This window comes from Stenella coeruleoalba, assembly GCF_951394435.1.
Source record: "Stenella coeruleoalba genome assembly, chromosome: 19".
Classification (NCBI taxonomy): domain Eukaryota; kingdom Metazoa; phylum Chordata; class Mammalia; order Artiodactyla; family Delphinidae; genus Stenella; species Stenella coeruleoalba.
In genome coordinates this window covers 51784791-51801436 of record NC_137165.1, presented here as the reverse complement: position 1 = coordinate 51801436, position 16646 = coordinate 51784791, and the positions used below count along the sequence as shown (strand labels likewise).

Genomic DNA, 16646 nt, shown 5'->3' with positions numbered 1-16646 from the left:
AGGCTGTGAGGATGCGCGCTTGTCCTCAGCCTCACCCTGCAGCATAGCCGAGGTCGTGTAGAAGTTGAAGGGCACGGCCTGCACCAACCAGTCGTCTGTACTCAGGCTGCCCAGCTTGTCCCCCATCAGCACCGACTTGCCCGTCCCTGCATTCCCCACCAGCATCACCGGCCACGACTTCTCCACGAGCAGGTCCAAGAAGTAGCGGATGCGGATGGTTTCCGTGGTGTGCACCAGTGAGGCCTGCGGGAGAGAGGGAGGAGCTGTAACCCCAGACACACCTGAGCCTCCAATTCCCACCCTCCGTACAAACCTGCAGACCTGGACAGTTTGTCAACTCCCCAGTCTTACTTGGAAGGTCCTATTGTTGAAAACCGTTTGCGACCGGACATCCCATTGAGAAGCGAGTGGGATGGGGCTCTGAGTCCTGCCCCTAAATCGTCATAAATCGTCACCGCTCTGGGCAGTTACCTGCAGGGGGACATCAGGGTCCAGCTCGAAGCGGGGCACCTTGTCCGTCCACGGCAGGAACTTTTTGGTGTCGGGATCTATGTAGTAGTCAAAGATCGTTCCCTGCGAGGGGAACTTGATTGTCTTGAATTCGTTGATCCACCATCGGCTGAACTCGACCCGATAATCTACAAGCTGTTGGGAAACAAAATAGAGCGCAGAAACGGCCCAGCTGAGGGGGATGCCGGGAGACCGGGTCTGGGTGGCCAGGCACCCGCCACGGCCGGCTGCTCACCTGGTCCTGGAACATGGCCCCTCCGAAGGCCCAGAAGCAGGCGAACACGAAGTAGAGCTCGTACAGCTCCTTGGCAGAGTCGGGGGGTGCGTTCTGCTCGGTGAGGAGGCACTCGAGCAGGTACAGGATCATCTGGATGACCGTGATCTCGGGCACCGGGGTGATCGTCTTAAACCCGACGCGAAGCTTGTCCAGGCAGGTGGGCAGGTACTTGTCAAAGAGGACCAGCAGGGTGGCCTTTTCCGACTGCACCTTGCGCCTCTCGATCCAGCTGCTCACCACCCTGGGGAAGACGGGAGGTGCTGGAGGACTGGGCCACCACGCTGGGTCCCCCGGCAACCCTCCGCTTGGGGAACGCTTCCATGGGATCCTGGCACTCCTGCCTGGTGATGGGGCCAGTCCCAGACCTTAAGAGGATCTGATGAGGGTGTGCTCTTTCCCTGGGATTCTAGCTGTGGGGTGCTGTCCTCCTAGAACAACTGGGAGCCATCCTTTCCACCCCCAAATGCAGATAATACTGAGGACAGTAGAGCTGGATATAGGAGAAGAAGAGAGGAGAGAGAAGTTTCATAACATCACCTGGGGGAGAGAGAGGGAGGGGATGGGAAGGGAAGAAAAGGGAAAGGAAAGGAGAGGAGCAGGGACACATCACTGCATTATCTGGACTCCTGGATCCAGCCATGCCTGAAGCATACATGGTGAATTGAGCCAATTGACGCATTTAATGGAAGAGTCCAAACCAATACAACAGGCATTCCTGAGGAGCCATGTTGGGTTGTCCGGCACACATACATCTCTGGAGTGGGTTGCATAGAGGTGGCCCACCACGGCTGTGAGGGGTGTGGATCCTGGAGCCCGACTGCCTGGCTTGAATGGGCTCTAGCGTGGCCAGCCGTGGCCTCGGGCAAGTTACTCAACATGTCTGGGTCTCAGGTTCCTCATCCGTAAATGGGAGTGATGATAATTGCTCCCGTATTCGAAGGACTACCTGGGCTGATACTTTTAAAGCTCATAGAGGGGAGCCTGGCCCACGGTAAGTGCTGAACAAGTGCCTGCTGAAAGCGGAAAGAGCGTCGGCTCCCTTGCGGGCTGATGAGCTCAGTGAGCTGTCCTTTCTAGGATGCCCAAAACGTAAGCAGGAAGCTCGCGTTACCCGAGGCAGCTCGCCTGCCCTCCGCAGCCCCAGCAGACATGCCTTTCTGCAAGTGAGCGCACGTTCTGGAAGCTCTGCCTCTTACTGCACCCCTAGCAGAACAGAGAACCAAGAGCTCAAAAACTCTGCCCCGTTGCCCCTGGGCTCACTAGGTAACAGAGGAAACCATTAAGCACTCTACGTCCACAAGCGAACACAGTGCAGCTGAGAACTGGATTCCAAATGCAGTGGGTCTTCAGAACGGAGACCGATTTGCAAATCTATACATAGACTGCTGCATTTGCCTTCTCTCTTGAAGGCGGATATATCAAATTTTAAATTTTGCCTTGTTAGAGACATTTAGTGCGTGCAGATGTGCGCGCTGGCTTTGATCTGAAAAGCCGACCCAGACCCAGACCCCGGGAGGACGAGTGGCTTCCCTGCAGGCTCCTGCCCTGTCCCCAGAGGCCACGGGGCCCCTCCGGCCCTGGAGCTTTGCTTCACCTCCCGCTCCTGGATACGCTCAGCCACCCCTGCCTCGAGTCGTGGCTGCCCCTGCTGGAGGGCTGCTCTTTCTCTGGGTTGGGGGGGCCTGAGCAGGCCCTCAGCCTCTCCACTTCTCTCCAGCAAAACCCGGGTCTCCTCCTGGTCCCCAGGATGCCACTCACTCTCTCGGTTACCCCTCTGGAGCCCTAAGAACCACTCCGGCTGAAGGGTGAGCCTTCGGGTCCCGCCCCTGCCCACCCCTGCTGACCTTCCGCTCTCCTTCCCGCCCCCGCTGAGCGTCCACCGGGGGCCCCTCGGCCCCACCGTCTCCTTCCCGTACTCTTGCGTCTTAGCGGCTCCCGCTCAGACTTTGTTCCAGTTCTCTTGCCTTGTCTGCTGCCCACCCTGGAAACGCCCAGACGTGTGTAGTGGGCGGAATGGGGGCCCCTCAAAAGACATGTCCACCCACAGTCTATGAATGTGGCCGTATTTGGAAAAAGGGTGTTTGCAGATGCAATCAAATTAAGGATCTCGGGCTTCCCTGGTGGCGCAGTGGTTGCGAGTCCTCCTGCCGATGCAGGGGACACGGGTTCGTGCCCCGGTCCGGGAAGATCCCACATGCCGCGGAGCGGCTGGGCCCGTGAGCCATGGCCTCTGAGCCTGCGCGTCCGGAGCCTGTGCTCCGCAACGGGAGAGGCCGCAACTGTGAGAGGCCCGCGTACTGCAAAAAAATAAAATAAAATAAGGATCTTGAGAGGGTGCATCCTGGATGAGGGTGGGCCCTGATCCAACGACTGGTCCTTATGAGAAGAGGGAAGTTAGGACACAGAGGCATGTGCAGAGGGGAGACCACGTGAGGCTCAGAAAGGTGGCTGTGTGATGGGTGATGTGTCTACAAGCCAAGGATTGCCAGCAACAGCAGAAGCTGGGGGAGAAGCCCTAGGAGAGATCCCCCCTCAGAGTTTCCAGAAGGAAACTCTGATTTCATACTTCTGGCCTCCAGAACCGGAAGAGAAAAAACTTCCACTGTTTGAAGCTGCCCGGTTTGTGGCCCTTTGTCATGGCGGCCACAGGACACTAAGAAAGCAGGATGACAGGTGTGGCTGGAGAAGGCGGCATAGTGGTGCTGGGTCTCAGCGGCCCCCAGGCCCCTGTGGGTCAGGCCAGCTCTGGTTCTGTCCCTGCAGGGTCACTGCGCTCGTGTAGCCCCCTAGCCCCGGCCTCGCTGCATCGGGAGACAGCGGTCTCACTTCCCACTCGATGCACAGACACATCGAGCATGAACTCTCCCCCTCCCCCCTCCCCACCGGCACACTTGCCTGTGCCTGGAAACACCCATGCCTGCTCATCTCGCCCCGGCCGCCATGAGACATTTCCAGAAGGACCCTCATTACCAGGGCCTCCTCTCAATTCCTCCTCCGTGAATTGCCATCTGGCTTCTGCCCCTGTCATGCCAGGAAGCTGTTCTTCCTGAGTTAATGGTGAGCTCCCAGCTGCCAAAGCCAGTGGCAACTTCCTGTCCTCGGCTCCTTGACCCTCCGGACGCGACCCTGCTTCCCTCCTGAAGCTCCTTCCTCCCTGGCTATGTGGGGCGTCACCTCCCCGGTTTCCCTTCTACCTGTTCCTTCTCGAATGCTTCAAGGATTCTTCTTCCTCCCAACCTCTCCTACCACTCTCCACATCTCTCCGGGAGACCCAGTTTCCCCAGCACGGAGCAGCCGTGGGTCAGACACACAGCAGATGCAGAAAGCACTGGTTGAGTGAATGAATGAATGAAGTGGACGACTGAACGAATGCAGCCGGGGTGTTTCTCCTGAGGCTGTCCATCCCAGAATGTTGCACTGGGGTTTCTACTCAAGACCACGCAGGACGTCCTGGGGTATAAATTACTAGCCTTGTGTCCAAGTACAAAAACATGCCTCCAGGATCAATGGCAAGCCTTCCATTTCTTAAGGTTTCAAACATTTCTCACATCCATCCCTCCTCCCCTGTCCCCAGTGGCCACCCGGCATCTGCTGCCATGAACTCTCCTCGTCACGTCAGAAACGGCCCCTGTGCCGGCCCTGGAGGCTGTTCCAGGGTCAGTCCCTTCCTGCCAAGAGCATCCTCGCTTCACGCTCCATCCACGAACACCTGACCACCGCCCGTTCCTGGGAAGCTCACACTCTCGCCCTGATGCCCCTTAAATGTTGGTTCTCACTTGGAATGCTTTCCCTACCTGTCTACCCGGAAAGCTCCTTTTCCTGTCGGGGCTCAGCCCAAACTCCAGCTCCTCCAGGAAGACTTCCTGTCTCCACAACAGGCCCAGACCCTCCCTCCTCCTCAGAGTTCCCTGCATGTGGTACAAACTTCTGTTTCGTTAGCTGCCGTGATGCAGAGTCTCCACGCATTACATCACTTGTTCACACATCTGTCCCGCATCCTTTCATCGCCCCCACGCTGCTGCCTGGGGAGGGCCCAGCACAAGGTATTTAGCGTATGAATGAACGAGTGAGTGAACGAATGAACGCATTCACAGGAACATACATCAACGTCAACGCCCTCCTCTTTCTCTGCATAGTTTGGAGCCGGAGAACAAAAGCCCAACTCACGGGTTCCACCCGAGGTCGGCCGGGTTGATGTACAGGATGCCGGCTCTGGACACGGTGGCCGGCGTGGCCGTCCTCAGGTGGCTGATCTCGAACACCAGCCGCATGGTGCGGTTCAGGGGGATCCGCTCATTGCTGGCCAGCGTGAGGACCTAGTGAGGGACACGGGCCTGTGGGTTTCAGCCCCAAAGCACCCTCGTCCTGAGGGTTTCACAGGTCACATCTCAGAAGAGGAGGAGGTCGGGGACACTCCCCGTACCCCCGCCAGCCACCAACCAGCCTCCCTAGCCCAGCGTCTCCCTGCCGTCCTCGATGCCAGCCCCCCCGGCCCTTCCCAGCCTGGGGCCATGGAGAGCGTCCAGATGTGCGTGGATGACGTAGGACTTCACTCTGAGGCTAAAGTTGCCTTTCAAACCATGACCCCGCCCCTGCCCCCCAGGAACTCTGGGGGTCCCTCCTCCACCCAATTGAGAATCACTTTCTTAAGCTGCTTCTAGATAATTCTCAACACTGTCCGCGCCTTCCAAGATATTAGCTACCCCTCCGACATCGTGCCACGCGTCAGTCAGACAGGAACGCTCTCTACACCTGCATCCTTCGCCCACACTGCGGCTAAAAAGCAGGTGAGCCGGGTGCACGGGCCTGCATCCTGTGAGGAACGCGTCTTGTGATGACGGGGGGGCTTTCCCTCGTCCATAACGCTTTGTGCAGAACGCCAGGCAGGCCCCCTCCTGAGTCCCCATGCACAGCGGGTCCTGTCTGCTGAGTGCGGCAGGTGAGACATGTGGCATGTCCCATATGCTCCCCTCCCCCACGTTACTGCCATTCTGGGGGGGTCAGCTCTGGGATCCAGGGGTCCCTTGTACCTTGTTGTCATCCATGACGGTGTTGAGGGACTCGATCCACATGGGGTCTATGTCCCCGTCCAGGATGATCCACTTGGGGCCGTCGTGAGGGATGTTGGCCAGGTCCCGCATGATGGTGGAGAAGAGGCCTGTGGGCGGTGGGGCTCTGTCAGGTCCAGCTCTGGGCGGCTCTCCCTGGGGCCACAGGGGCTGAGACCAAGCTCGCCCCCTCCGGGCCAACACTGGCCTCTCTCTCAGAGGTGGCCAGTGCCCTACTTCAGAGGGACAGCAGAGGCCCTCAGACAGGAGGGGACCTGGCTCATTTCCTGCCCTTCTCCTGACCCCGAGGACCCACCTTTGTGACTCCACCCCTGACCCTGCCCCCCGACATCCCCCCCAAGTCTGGTCCAGTTCTCAGATTCAACAGCCCTACATGGAAGGCCACTGCCCCGCCCTGCACCCCTTCACTCATCCCTTCCCTCTTTCATTCATTCACTCAATAAAGGTTTGCTGAATGGTCTTAAAGAGTCAGGCTCAGGGACTTCCCTGGTGGCGCAGTGGATAAGAATCTGCCTGCCAATTCAGGGGACAGGGGTTCGATCCTTGGCCCGAGAGGATCCCACATGCCACGGAGCAGCTAAGCCCGTGCACCACAAATACTGAGCCTGCGCTCTAGAGCCCGTGCTCCACAACAGAAGCCACCGCAATGAGAAGCCCGCACACCGCAACGGAGAGTAGCCCCCGCTCGCTGCAACTAGAGAAAGCCCGCACGCAGCAATGAAGACTCAACGCAGCCAAAAATAAAATAAATAAAATTAATTAAAAAAAACAGGAAAAAAAAAAAGTCAGGCTCAGAGCAGGGGGCGTGGGGACAACTGAAGCCCCTGCCCACCCCATAGAGCTTGCATCCCAGTGGAGGGGGTGACGACGCAAGATACACGTGCAGAGATAGATGCCAAGTCACAAAAAGAAAGCGGGGCGGGGGGCAGAGGGTGATGCGGCGGCAGGGGCCTCTCACAGGGGAGACTGGAGCAGAGCCTCCCTGGCTTCCTGGCCCGGGAGGGGGACGCATGGAAGCTTGGGTGAGGCAGGGGTGGGGATGGTCCCCTGGCAAGCAGTACACACCCGCCTCTTCCAACCCCTCCAGTTGCCCCTTCCTCCGCCTGGACCACCCTTGGGGCCCCCCATCTCCCCTAGCCCCTCACCTGTCCTTTCTCCAATGTCCCGAGTTTTTTTTTTTTTATATAAAGCACAGATCTCACCAAGGCCCTTCCCCGGAGAAACACCATTCCCAGCACCCGAGGCTCCAGCCTGCACTTCAGGGCTCTCCTCCTGTAGCCCATGGGGTGGGGGCCCTGTCTCCCCTCAGCCCTGCTTGAGCCCTGATGCTCCGGTGTCCATGGCCTCCTTGGTTCCTCCCGCCTGGGAGCATGAACCAGCCCCCCTCTGTGACCTTCCTGCTCTCCGCAAGCACCATCATTACGCACGCGCGCACGCGTACGTGTGGGCCCCCTCACCGCCGCTGGGCCTGCTGCGGGCCTCCCTCGGGGGCTCGGCCACGTGCTCACTGCACAGAGGCCGGCCGAGCGGCCACGACAAAGCGGGCCCGCCGTGGACCCAGGCCTGGGACGCCTGCTCCGAGCCCTCGCCCTCTCGGCCCTGCCGGGGATGCTGCCCCATTACCATCTTTCCACTCCCTGGTCACCGGGTTGATGATGCCGAAGAGCTCGTCGCAGGTGACGGCCTTGGGGTCCAGGTCCACGGCGACCGGCTTCCTCTGCAGGTTCTGATAGGTCTTGTTCAGAGACTTGAGGACCTGCACCGAGGCGGGGGCTGCTCACTCAGGGCCACATCGCGCACCCAGACCCTGCGCTAGGGCCCTTGTGTGAGCTCCAAGGGCCCTTGAAGACCCACGGGCAGAATCCCTGCTCTGGGCCTGGTTTGCTTTGGCGACACGCGGGTGAGTCTGCGACCCGCAAACAACGTCCAGGAAGACGCGCTGCGATGGTTCCTGCCTGTGCACAGAGGAGGGCTACCTGTGCCCAGACTGGGTAACATTCATACTAGTTCCCTGATAATAAAAGTAAGGTGCCTGCTGAAAGAAAAATTAAAGGAAGGAAACTACCTGTCATTCTTCCCCCGCAGAGAAAAGGGTTTCTGAGGATGTTTCCCGTGGGTATATGCGTAGACAGAAATACACACGTTCCTTTTTAGAGAACTGGTTCCTACAGTTTCTGCCTTCTAAAAATAACTTGCAGTGAGCGTCCCTCATGTTACATAGTCTTTGGAAGTGATCTTTAATAATAGCATAATAGTCCATCCTGTGGGTGGCTAGCTGAATACTCGGCTGGTTTAGAATTTTCCGATGTTATAGGTATCAGTCATGTTGGCCGCCGCCCTCTGCTTTCCACTGTGCCCAGGCAGTGGTAGGGGGCAGGGGACAGGAGGGTGGGGGGTCGGCTGCAGAGAGGCGGGGTGACTGATATCAAGGGGGGAGGAGGGAGAGAGGAGGACCTGGGAGAAGGGCCTCATCGGTGGGACCAGGGTCCGCTGGCCACTCCTCGCCTCCCCTGCCGTCCCCGGCCCCCCGTCACAGCTTCCTTCCCGGTCCGCGACACCCTTCCGCCCGGGACGCACTGGGCTGGGTCCCCGGGTGGGCACGTACCTGGGACTTGCCACTGCCCGCGTTCCCGATGACGAACACCGAGTGCCTGACTTGCAGCAGCTCCTCCAGCTGCACCACCTTCAGCACGAAGCTGTCCTCCGCCTGCAGCTTGAGCTCAACGATGCTCTGCTTGATGACCTGGGGAAGGCGTGTGGGAACGGGGCGCTGAGCCCCCTGCCCAGCGGAGAGCTCAGAAGGGAACAGCGGCCCTGCCCGTGGGGATGTTTACGTGCTCTGCCGTGGGTGCTACTGAGAACCCTGTGCGGGGAATGGGTTTGCCCAAAGCATCCTCCCCTTCCTCTCCCGACCCCCCAGCGTTGCAAGAGGGGCTGGAGAGGCAACCCGTAGCCTCAGGACGTTCCTCGGGGCAGAGGGAGCCGTGCATGTGTGGCCATTGCCCGCTGGCAGACGTGACCACCACCCCAGTGTGGGTACCTGCCACAGTGTGTGGCGGAAAGAGGCATCCTCGGCGGGAAGGAGGCTGGGGTGTGGCTTCCCGGGCCACCGTGACCCTGGCTGTTCCCACCTTCTCAAAATTCAGGTCCCGTTTCCGAGGCACGTCCAGGGCAGGGAAGAGGTCCCCGATGAGCCCCATGAACACGGGCAGGTCGTCGGCGACGATCTTGGGGATGTTGAAGTCCCTGAGCGCCCTCATCAGCACCTGGTCCTCTGCTCGGCCGGGGTCGGCCCTCTTCAGGGAGCCGGCCACCACCAGCACAGACTTGATGGCCCGCAAGCCCCAGTCATAATGATCCTGCGAGTGGAGGGCAGGGCCGGGCGGGCGTGAGCGCGCCGGCGGGGTGCTGGAACGGAGGCCAGCCTGCCGCCGGGACGCGTGGAGGCATGCGGGCCACCTGCGTTTGTAACCCCTCCCGACCCCAGCTCTGTGGGCCCAGGACGCTGTCACATACCTGCTTTGACAGCAGCTCTTTGCACAAGGTGTAGAGTGTGATGAACTTCCTGGCCAGAAGGCGGGCCTCCAGGAAGCCCTCAGACACCAGCATGATCTCGCATATCAGTTCAAAGTCGGGGACCACCATGGCGCAGGGCCTGCGGGGGTCAGCGGGGTCTGCCTTGGCTTCTCCCCCTCTTCCAACCATGCCCCCACCTGTCCCTTGTCACCTAGGGGCACACCTCACCTGCCAGGAGGAGCACAGCACCACTGGCTGAGAGTCTAGGTGCGGAGCCGGGTTCCCAGGCCCCCACCCGCCGCTTGGCTGCGCTCCCGCTTCACTTGTTCCTCCTACACCCTGCGCAGGGGCGTCTCCAGGCCCTGCATCCCTTGACTCAACTCCTCTGAGAGTCACCTGAGCCCTGTCCTCCCTCACTGGCCGGATGTGCCGGAAACGGGACCTCCATCCCAGGTGTCAGAGGCCCCGGCGGGCTGGTCCTTCTTACTCAGGCCTTGTCTCCAGACTCCTCCTCTCCCACAGCCCCCTCTGGTCGGCCTCGCCCTCTGCCCTCCACAGCGCCCTCCTGGGCACTTCCTCATGCCATCCGCGCCCACCACACACCTGAACAAGGCCTTTAAGTTCTCGGGCAGCTCCGTGCGTCCGGCGTACCCGGGGTTCATGGTGATGAAGAGGCCAACACTGGGGATAAGCCTTATCATCTCTCCCAGGAAATTAAACGTTTCTTTCTTGGCCCGAATTGCATCTTGGATACATTTTACCTAAACAGTGGGTATACAGACGCGTTCACGTGGGAATGACCACCTTCGACGGGCGGGACGGATTGCCGTTTGTGCTAAAGTGTGTGGCTGTGCATTTGCGGAGGACCTTCCTGATTTTTCTTTTTTTAAATTAAACTTTAAACTTTGATACAACCGTAGATTCACATGCGGTTGTAAGAACGAACGAGGAGGGGATCCCATGGGCCCCTCCCAGGCGCCCCCCAAGGGTGACCGTAGTGCAGCATCACCACCAGGACAGCCACGTGATGATGGGACGTTTCTGTGACCTCAGGTGTTGTCACCCTCTATAGCCACCCCCACCGTTCTCCCACCCTGCCCTCCCCGACCCCCTGCAACCACTCATCTGCTCCCGTTTCTGTGATTCTGTCTTTCGTGAACGTTAGTAAGCGGGATGGTACAGTGTGTCACCTGAGACGGGCTTTGGTCACTCAGTGAGACGCCCTGGGGGTTCCTCCAGGTTGGGGTTGTTCCTTGATATTACTGAGTGGCGTCCCACCCCCTGGCCGTTCTGTGTGTCCCGTTCCTGCTCGGGCAGTGTGACCCGTGGGAGGGCTGACTGGTAGCCATCCCCACATCAGAAAGTCAGCCCCGGGCTTCCCTGGTGGCTCAGTGGTTAAGAGTCCGTCTGCAAATGCAGCGTACATGGGTTCGTGCCCCCATCCGGGAAGATCCCGCATGCCATGGAGCGGCTAGGCCCGTGAGCCATGGCCGCTGAGCCTGCGCGTCTGGAGCCTGTGCTCCGCAACGGGAGAGGCCACAACAGTGAGAGGCCCACTTACCGCAAAAAGAAAAAAAAAAAAAAAGAAACTCAGCCCCGGGTGAAATCTGAATTCAGGGACCATTAGCTGCCTTTGACCCTCGGTGGTGCTGAGCAGCTGCAAATCTCCAAGCCACCACTGGAGGGCGCCCTACAGCCACAGTTTAAGCCCTGACCTACGAGCCTGGGGCTTTGGAGCAAAGCGCATGCCTAGTTGTCCAGGACTTTCCTCCCAGACTGGTCTGCAGCGTGCGGCTCACAACCCAGCAGGGCAGGGGCTGGCGGTGGGACCCCTCCCCTCCACGTGGAGCCTCTCCTAATGTTCCGTCCCAGTTCCTGCTCCTCCATCCGAGTCAACAGAGCTCTACGTGATTATCCTGGGGTCTGTGCACTGACTTTGGGGGCAGGGGTCCCCAAGGCAGCCGTCAGCATTGCCCATGGGTCCAGGGGGCGCTGGCTGCCCTCGTCCTCTCTTTGCAGTACTGGCCTCCAGCCCCAGGGCTTGGGGATAGTTCCATGTCTATGCCAAGGTGGGGAAACAACAGTGGAGGAGGCCAGCTACGTGCACTCACCCCTAATCCTGCCAGCAAACCCATTCTACAGATTAGAAGATGAAGGCACAGACAGTTCAAATAAAGCCCAGAACTAGGCAGTCCTGCACTCTGTCATGGGTGTTCCCAAAATACTCGGGCTCATTTCCTCCTTCTCTCCCTCCCAGCACCCTTGTCTAACTGATAAACTCCTAGACATCCTTCAATGCCCAGCTCCATTGGTAATTGAGACCAAGCCCTCTGTCCTGGTCCCCTAGGCAAAACTGATTATCCCCTCGTCTGTATTCGGTTACATATGTGCCACTGGGTCTGTGGGCCCCTGAAGGACAGGGCTGGGGTCCCGCTCACCTTTGTGCCACACCCCCCAACTCAGTGAGGCTGACCTGACCCTACAGGAAAGCTGACGAGCGCCAAGCCGGCAGGGCAGTGAGTTCCCGTACGTGACCCAGAGACCACGCGGGCCCTACCTGTACGGCGATCACAGACAAGACCTCCACGGAGATTCGATTGAACTCATCGAAGCAGCCCCAGGCTCCAGTCTGGGCCAGGCCCTTGTAGATATTGCCACAGGACTAGAAAGGGTGAGATGGGAGAAGCACGCGTGGAGAGCCCTGCCGGGAGCCCCTACCTGCCCCATCAGCCCCCTGGCCGAGGGTCAGGCTTGGGAACTTTGGGGCCCTCAGAAGGCTAGAGGCAGGACGTTCACTCCCTGGGAGGGATAATCCTGCCCGGGGCCGGGTGCCAGGAAGAGTCCAGACCCTCCCTGGCATGGGGGCTTTGCCCGGGCTCAGATTAGCGAGTTTGTGTAAAGTTCAGCCCTTGCATTTCCCGCTAGCACACAGGAGAGGGGCTTCCCGCTAAGGTATGGGGACGGACGGCAGGCCCCAGCTGGATAATCAGGATGGTTCTTCAACGTTTACATACAGGATTCCTTCTGGGAGGATCCAGCTTCAGATTTCACTTTTCTAAAACCCAGAAGGCCGGTGCAGGCTGCGGCCTTGAGAGTCAGAAGGGGCAGCCGTCCCCACCCTCAGCCTCAAGATGGGGTCCCCTGGACTGTGGGGCTCTGATGGGGGTGGGGCAGGGAGGCCCCCTGCAGGCCCGAGCTCCTGATCTCAGTGTCCCCCCCGGCCCCCAGGGGCTGCTTTGACCTGACCTCCATGGTCACCCCTCTTCCGGGCCCTTTGAGAGCTGTGGCTGTCCTGCAGTCTCCAGTGACCGCTAGGACCCAGCCCCTACCCTATACCCACCCCTCATGCTACCCTGCCCCCCACGCTCTCAAAGGTGCTCACTCTGTCTGGTGCCCCCAGTTGCCGGGGACAAGCTTGGAATGTAGGTTGGGAGGGGTTACCTCCCCAGGGGAGGCAGGACTGGTTGTGCCCACCCTGAGAGCCTCTACCAGACACGCTGGTCATGCTGCAGAGGCCCAGCCTCCCAGGAGGGCCAAGGCCGCCAGTCGGGGCACCACTACTCAGCCTCTCTGTCTGGTGGACGCCGTCAGCAAGCTGGGGAGCTGGTGCCTCCTGCCTGGGTCCGGCCGGCAGTGTGCACACATCTAGAGCTCACTTGGGGCGTGGAGGCTGTGCCTTCTGAGGGAGGGGCCGTGGGTGGTCCTCCCTGGGGACTTCAGGCCCCCCTGGGCCTGGGATGCGTACCTTGTAGTCCATCTGCTCGGAGCAGTTGAAGACGTAGACCATGATGCCCAGGGCTCTGCCCAGGTCCTTGGTCGTCTCTGTCTTGCCAGTCCCGGCAGGGCCAGCGGGGGCTCCGCCCATGATCAGGTGGAGGGACTGGGTCAAGGTTATATAGCATCTGCAAAGGACCTCCGATCACCTCGCGGGCGGCAACCCCACAGCCGCCCACGTTCTTTCACTGTGGTTCAGTGACACCCCCCCCCCAAGCCCCAAGGAGGCACCAAAGGGAGCCGGTGGGAAGCACTTGTGATGTCGCCAAAGAGCAGACACCGTCTTGCCGGGGCGGATGCCACATGGGGGCTGTGCCCACCAGGGCGTTAGAGGAGGCCACTGCCTAACGTCACAGTCACTGACGGTTCGCTCTGAGCAGCTGCTGGTCTGAGTGCTTTTTGCTGTTAAATGACTCGCTTGACCCTCAACGAGCTGCTGAGGATTTATAAAATAACGTCCCCACTTCGCAGGTCCTCAGAGAGGCTGAGGAACACCCCCAAGGCCATACAGCCAGGGTCGGAGGGAGGGAATAGGATCGTGGCCCCCGAGTCTGGGTGCCTGGCCGGTAGCAGGACTGAATCTGACCCAAATGCCCGGACCCGTCAGCCTCAGCAGGGCACGTTCGGGTCTGACAGCGCAAGGACTCACGGGGAAGGGCCCAGAGAACAGTGAGAGTCCCCCCGCTGCATTGCTCAGGGCCAGGCAGGAAGGCGGCTGGTGCGTCCTCACCTGTCGGTGAGCGGGGTGATGACCAGTCGTGGAGTGTTGCCCAGGTACTCGTACGAGTACTGGATCTGGGCGTCGCAGATGTTGGCAAAGCAGTGCTTCTTCTCCTCATCCCAGCGGTGCCGCAGCTGGGACTGCCAGGTGAAGGCCTGGGCGCTCTCCACCTGCAGGAGGGGCAGGCCAGTTTGCCTCCCGCTGGCCCCTGCCCCGGGGTCGGGGGGGGCTCCCTGGCCTCCGGCTCCTCCCATGGTGCCCACGTCAAGCCTAACTCCGTGCACCACTGAGTCTCGCCGAACCGTGGGCACCCCTGATCAGGCCGCTTGTCCAGTCGCTTACCAGGGCCGAGACAAGGGATGAAGGAGGTGGTAGCCACTGCCCGGAGTAGTGTCGCCCGCCTCCCTCAACCCAGGAGGAAGCAGCAATAACTGGGATGGGGGCGTGCACGGGAGTCCCAGGCACCAGCCCCCCGCGGGGTTCCCGGCCCTTCCCAGCGCCCGTGCCTTGGCGGTGATCATCTTGGCGACCACATCCCGGGCGTGGACGTCGATGGTACAGATGGTCATGATCTTCGTCCTGTCCCCGGCGTTGAGGTTTCCGATGAGCAGGGTGATGAGCGCGTTCAGCTGACTGATCTGCAGGAGCGAAGGCGCCTCGGCTGGGACACCCATCGCAGGGCGGACTCCGGGCTGGGGGGGGGGGTCCCCCACGGTTGTGTAGGGAAGACCCCCATGCTCTTGTTCACAACAACGAGACACAGAAAGAAGCTCTCGCTATCCCCCAACTGGGGGTGGGGAACGCTGGGGAACAGGCCCCCCCGTGGAATATCAAGGAGCCACTAAAAATGGTGTAGAAGAAGATCGGATGCCGTGAAAGACGGCGGACGTTGCGTAAAACCAGGATTTTAAAGCTGTGTGGACAGTTTATATATTTTTGCCTAGGAATCGATTACATGCACACAAAAAGATTAGAATGTTAGATAAGAATTTGTTGACGGGGTTATATATGGGTGGTGGGGTTTTTATTTCAAAAATTATCTTTAGTTTCTAAATTTCTAACCAAGAATCTTTTAAAAAGTTAAATCAAAAGTGGCCCCCACTTGCCACAACTAGAGAAAACCCTCGCACAGAAACGAAGACCCAACACAGCCAAAAATAAATAAATAAATATTTTTTTTAAAAAGAGAGAGCATTAAAGTCATGTACTTCTAAAGCGGTTACTCTTGGGCAGAAGGATGTTGGGGGGCGCCAGTATTTGGTTGCTTTTGACCCACAGAAACGGCAGTGGCACAAGTGGGCACCTCAGAGCAAGAAGCTTTGGATGGACAGGGGATGGGAGCACACACCTGCTTCTTGTTGTAATCTCTGATGGCGTTTTCGTAGCCCTCCTCCAGCCTGGCAAACGCCAGGCCCACCTCGGTTGTCCACCAGATCTGGGTGCACGCGAGCGCAATCTGAAAACAGAGCGGCCCCCGGCCCCCCCCCAACGTGAGCGTCGTTCTCAGCGTGACAGAAGAGTTCACATCAGTAAGGTGGCTGTTCTCCGCCCACTGTGGCTAACCCAGGACAGGGGAGCTCCGCCCACCCAGCCTCAGACCTGGGCGGGGTAGTCGAAGATCCACTGCTCCCTTGGCTTCTCCTCGTAAGTCACCACGGCTTCCGGGATCTCGTGGCGGAGCGTGGCGCACATCCTGTCCAACACCCGGTTCAGCCAGACCTCCACCTGGGGACGGAGCCACAGGGACCGGAGAGGGGTGAGCACAGCTCATTCCGATGGCTTGCTTTGTCATTTACAAATTAAATGACCATTTGTCATCCTCCTCCTTATCATCCCAGGGGTAGAAATACCCAGGTTTTCAGAGCAGTAAGAATGATCAGCTTGAAAAATGTGGTCAGCAAGCCCAGCTGTACCCGCACAACTAGCTGCATTGGGCATTCGTGTGCATTAACTGTTTCTACACAGAGAAGGGAGAGGAAACCAGAGAAAAATCAAGAGGAGAAGATAGTCTATGTCTGACCCTATGAAGTGGTGCTGATGTGCAGAGACGCGGGGCCTGTCCCCCCAGCCCCGCTGCCCCGTGTCCCTTACTAGTGGAGCCCCCACTAGCTCTCCAGGTGCATCATCTCAGGGTCTTAGACTGTCACGTGGACAAACTTGCTGACGAGCCTTGTGTGTATCTTAAAATACAAAACTTCAACTGACTGCAACTGGGGGGAACATACCGAAATGAGATAATTGGGTTGGTTTTTCTTTTAAACTACAACGACAGTGCAGGCAGGGCTCACTGTAGTTCGTGGTTATGTCTGTAAGCAGTTACGTGTGGGAAGCATCTGAACGAACTGAGGACTGGATCCTGCCACCGGCCTGCCAACCCCATCTGGCCAGGTTCTCCGAATTCTAGTTGTGGGAGCTTGAGTTTTCTCGTGTGAGATTTTTACCCCCCAAGCTGACTTACCTCTGAACTACATTTCGCTTAGGCTAATGTCAAGATCGATTCGAAGGCTTGATCAATACTTGGGCAAAGAGATTGGGGGAGGGGGGGCGTGGAGGGCAGCCGGGAAGCTTGCTGTCAGCAGAAGGGAGCAGCCTCCTGGGGTGGGGGGAAGCTGGAAAGGGGGCCGGGCTGCCCAAGGTAAAGGGACCCCCCTGCTAAATCAAAGCAGTAAAGCCCCTTACGCTGGGCAGGAATGAGAACTGGCTGCTTCAGGTGTGTGTGGCCCCCTTCAAAGAGGGGGGCGGGTGCCGCTAACACTAACCCCTTGGCATTAATAATAAT

The 16646-nt window shown here is 59.1% G+C and overlaps 2 protein-coding genes across 4 annotated transcripts in view; one reads left to right on the top strand and one right to left on the bottom strand.

Annotated features, from left to right (window-relative positions):
- DNAH17 (dynein axonemal heavy chain 17) overlaps positions 1-16646 on the bottom strand; it is a 110914-nt gene that overhangs the window by 47721 nt on the left and 46547 nt on the right. Inside the window, exons 31-46 of one of the 2 annotated variants that reach the window (XM_079904930.1) lie at positions 15467-15592; positions 15216-15302; positions 14380-14505; positions 13877-14037; positions 13118-13274; positions 11930-12034; positions 9976-10133; positions 9373-9511; positions 8988-9215; positions 8462-8599; positions 7480-7612; positions 5818-5945; positions 4955-5103; positions 746-1028; positions 472-645; positions 36-243 (exon numbers count right to left, since the gene is read on the bottom strand). In XM_079904930.1, coding sequence (XP_079761056.1) covers positions 36-243; positions 472-645; positions 746-1028; positions 4955-5103; positions 5818-5945; positions 7480-7612; positions 8462-8599; positions 8988-9215; positions 9373-9511; positions 9976-10133; positions 11930-12034; positions 13118-13274; positions 13877-14037; positions 14380-14505; positions 15216-15302; positions 15467-15592 — 2500 coding nt within the window. Of the gene's footprint in view, positions 1-35; positions 244-471; positions 646-745; positions 1029-4954; positions 5104-5817; positions 5946-7479; positions 7613-8461; positions 8600-8987; positions 9216-9372; positions 9512-9975; positions 10134-11929; positions 12035-13117; positions 13275-13876; positions 14038-14373; positions 14506-15215; positions 15324-15466; positions 15593-16646 lie in introns of both variants that reach the window. The other variant, XM_079904929.1, reaches the window with a different exon arrangement.
- PGS1 (phosphatidylglycerophosphate synthase 1) overlaps positions 1-16646 on the top strand; it is a 108538-nt gene that overhangs the window by 85578 nt on the left and 6314 nt on the right. The gene's annotated exons all lie outside the window — the stretch shown is intronic.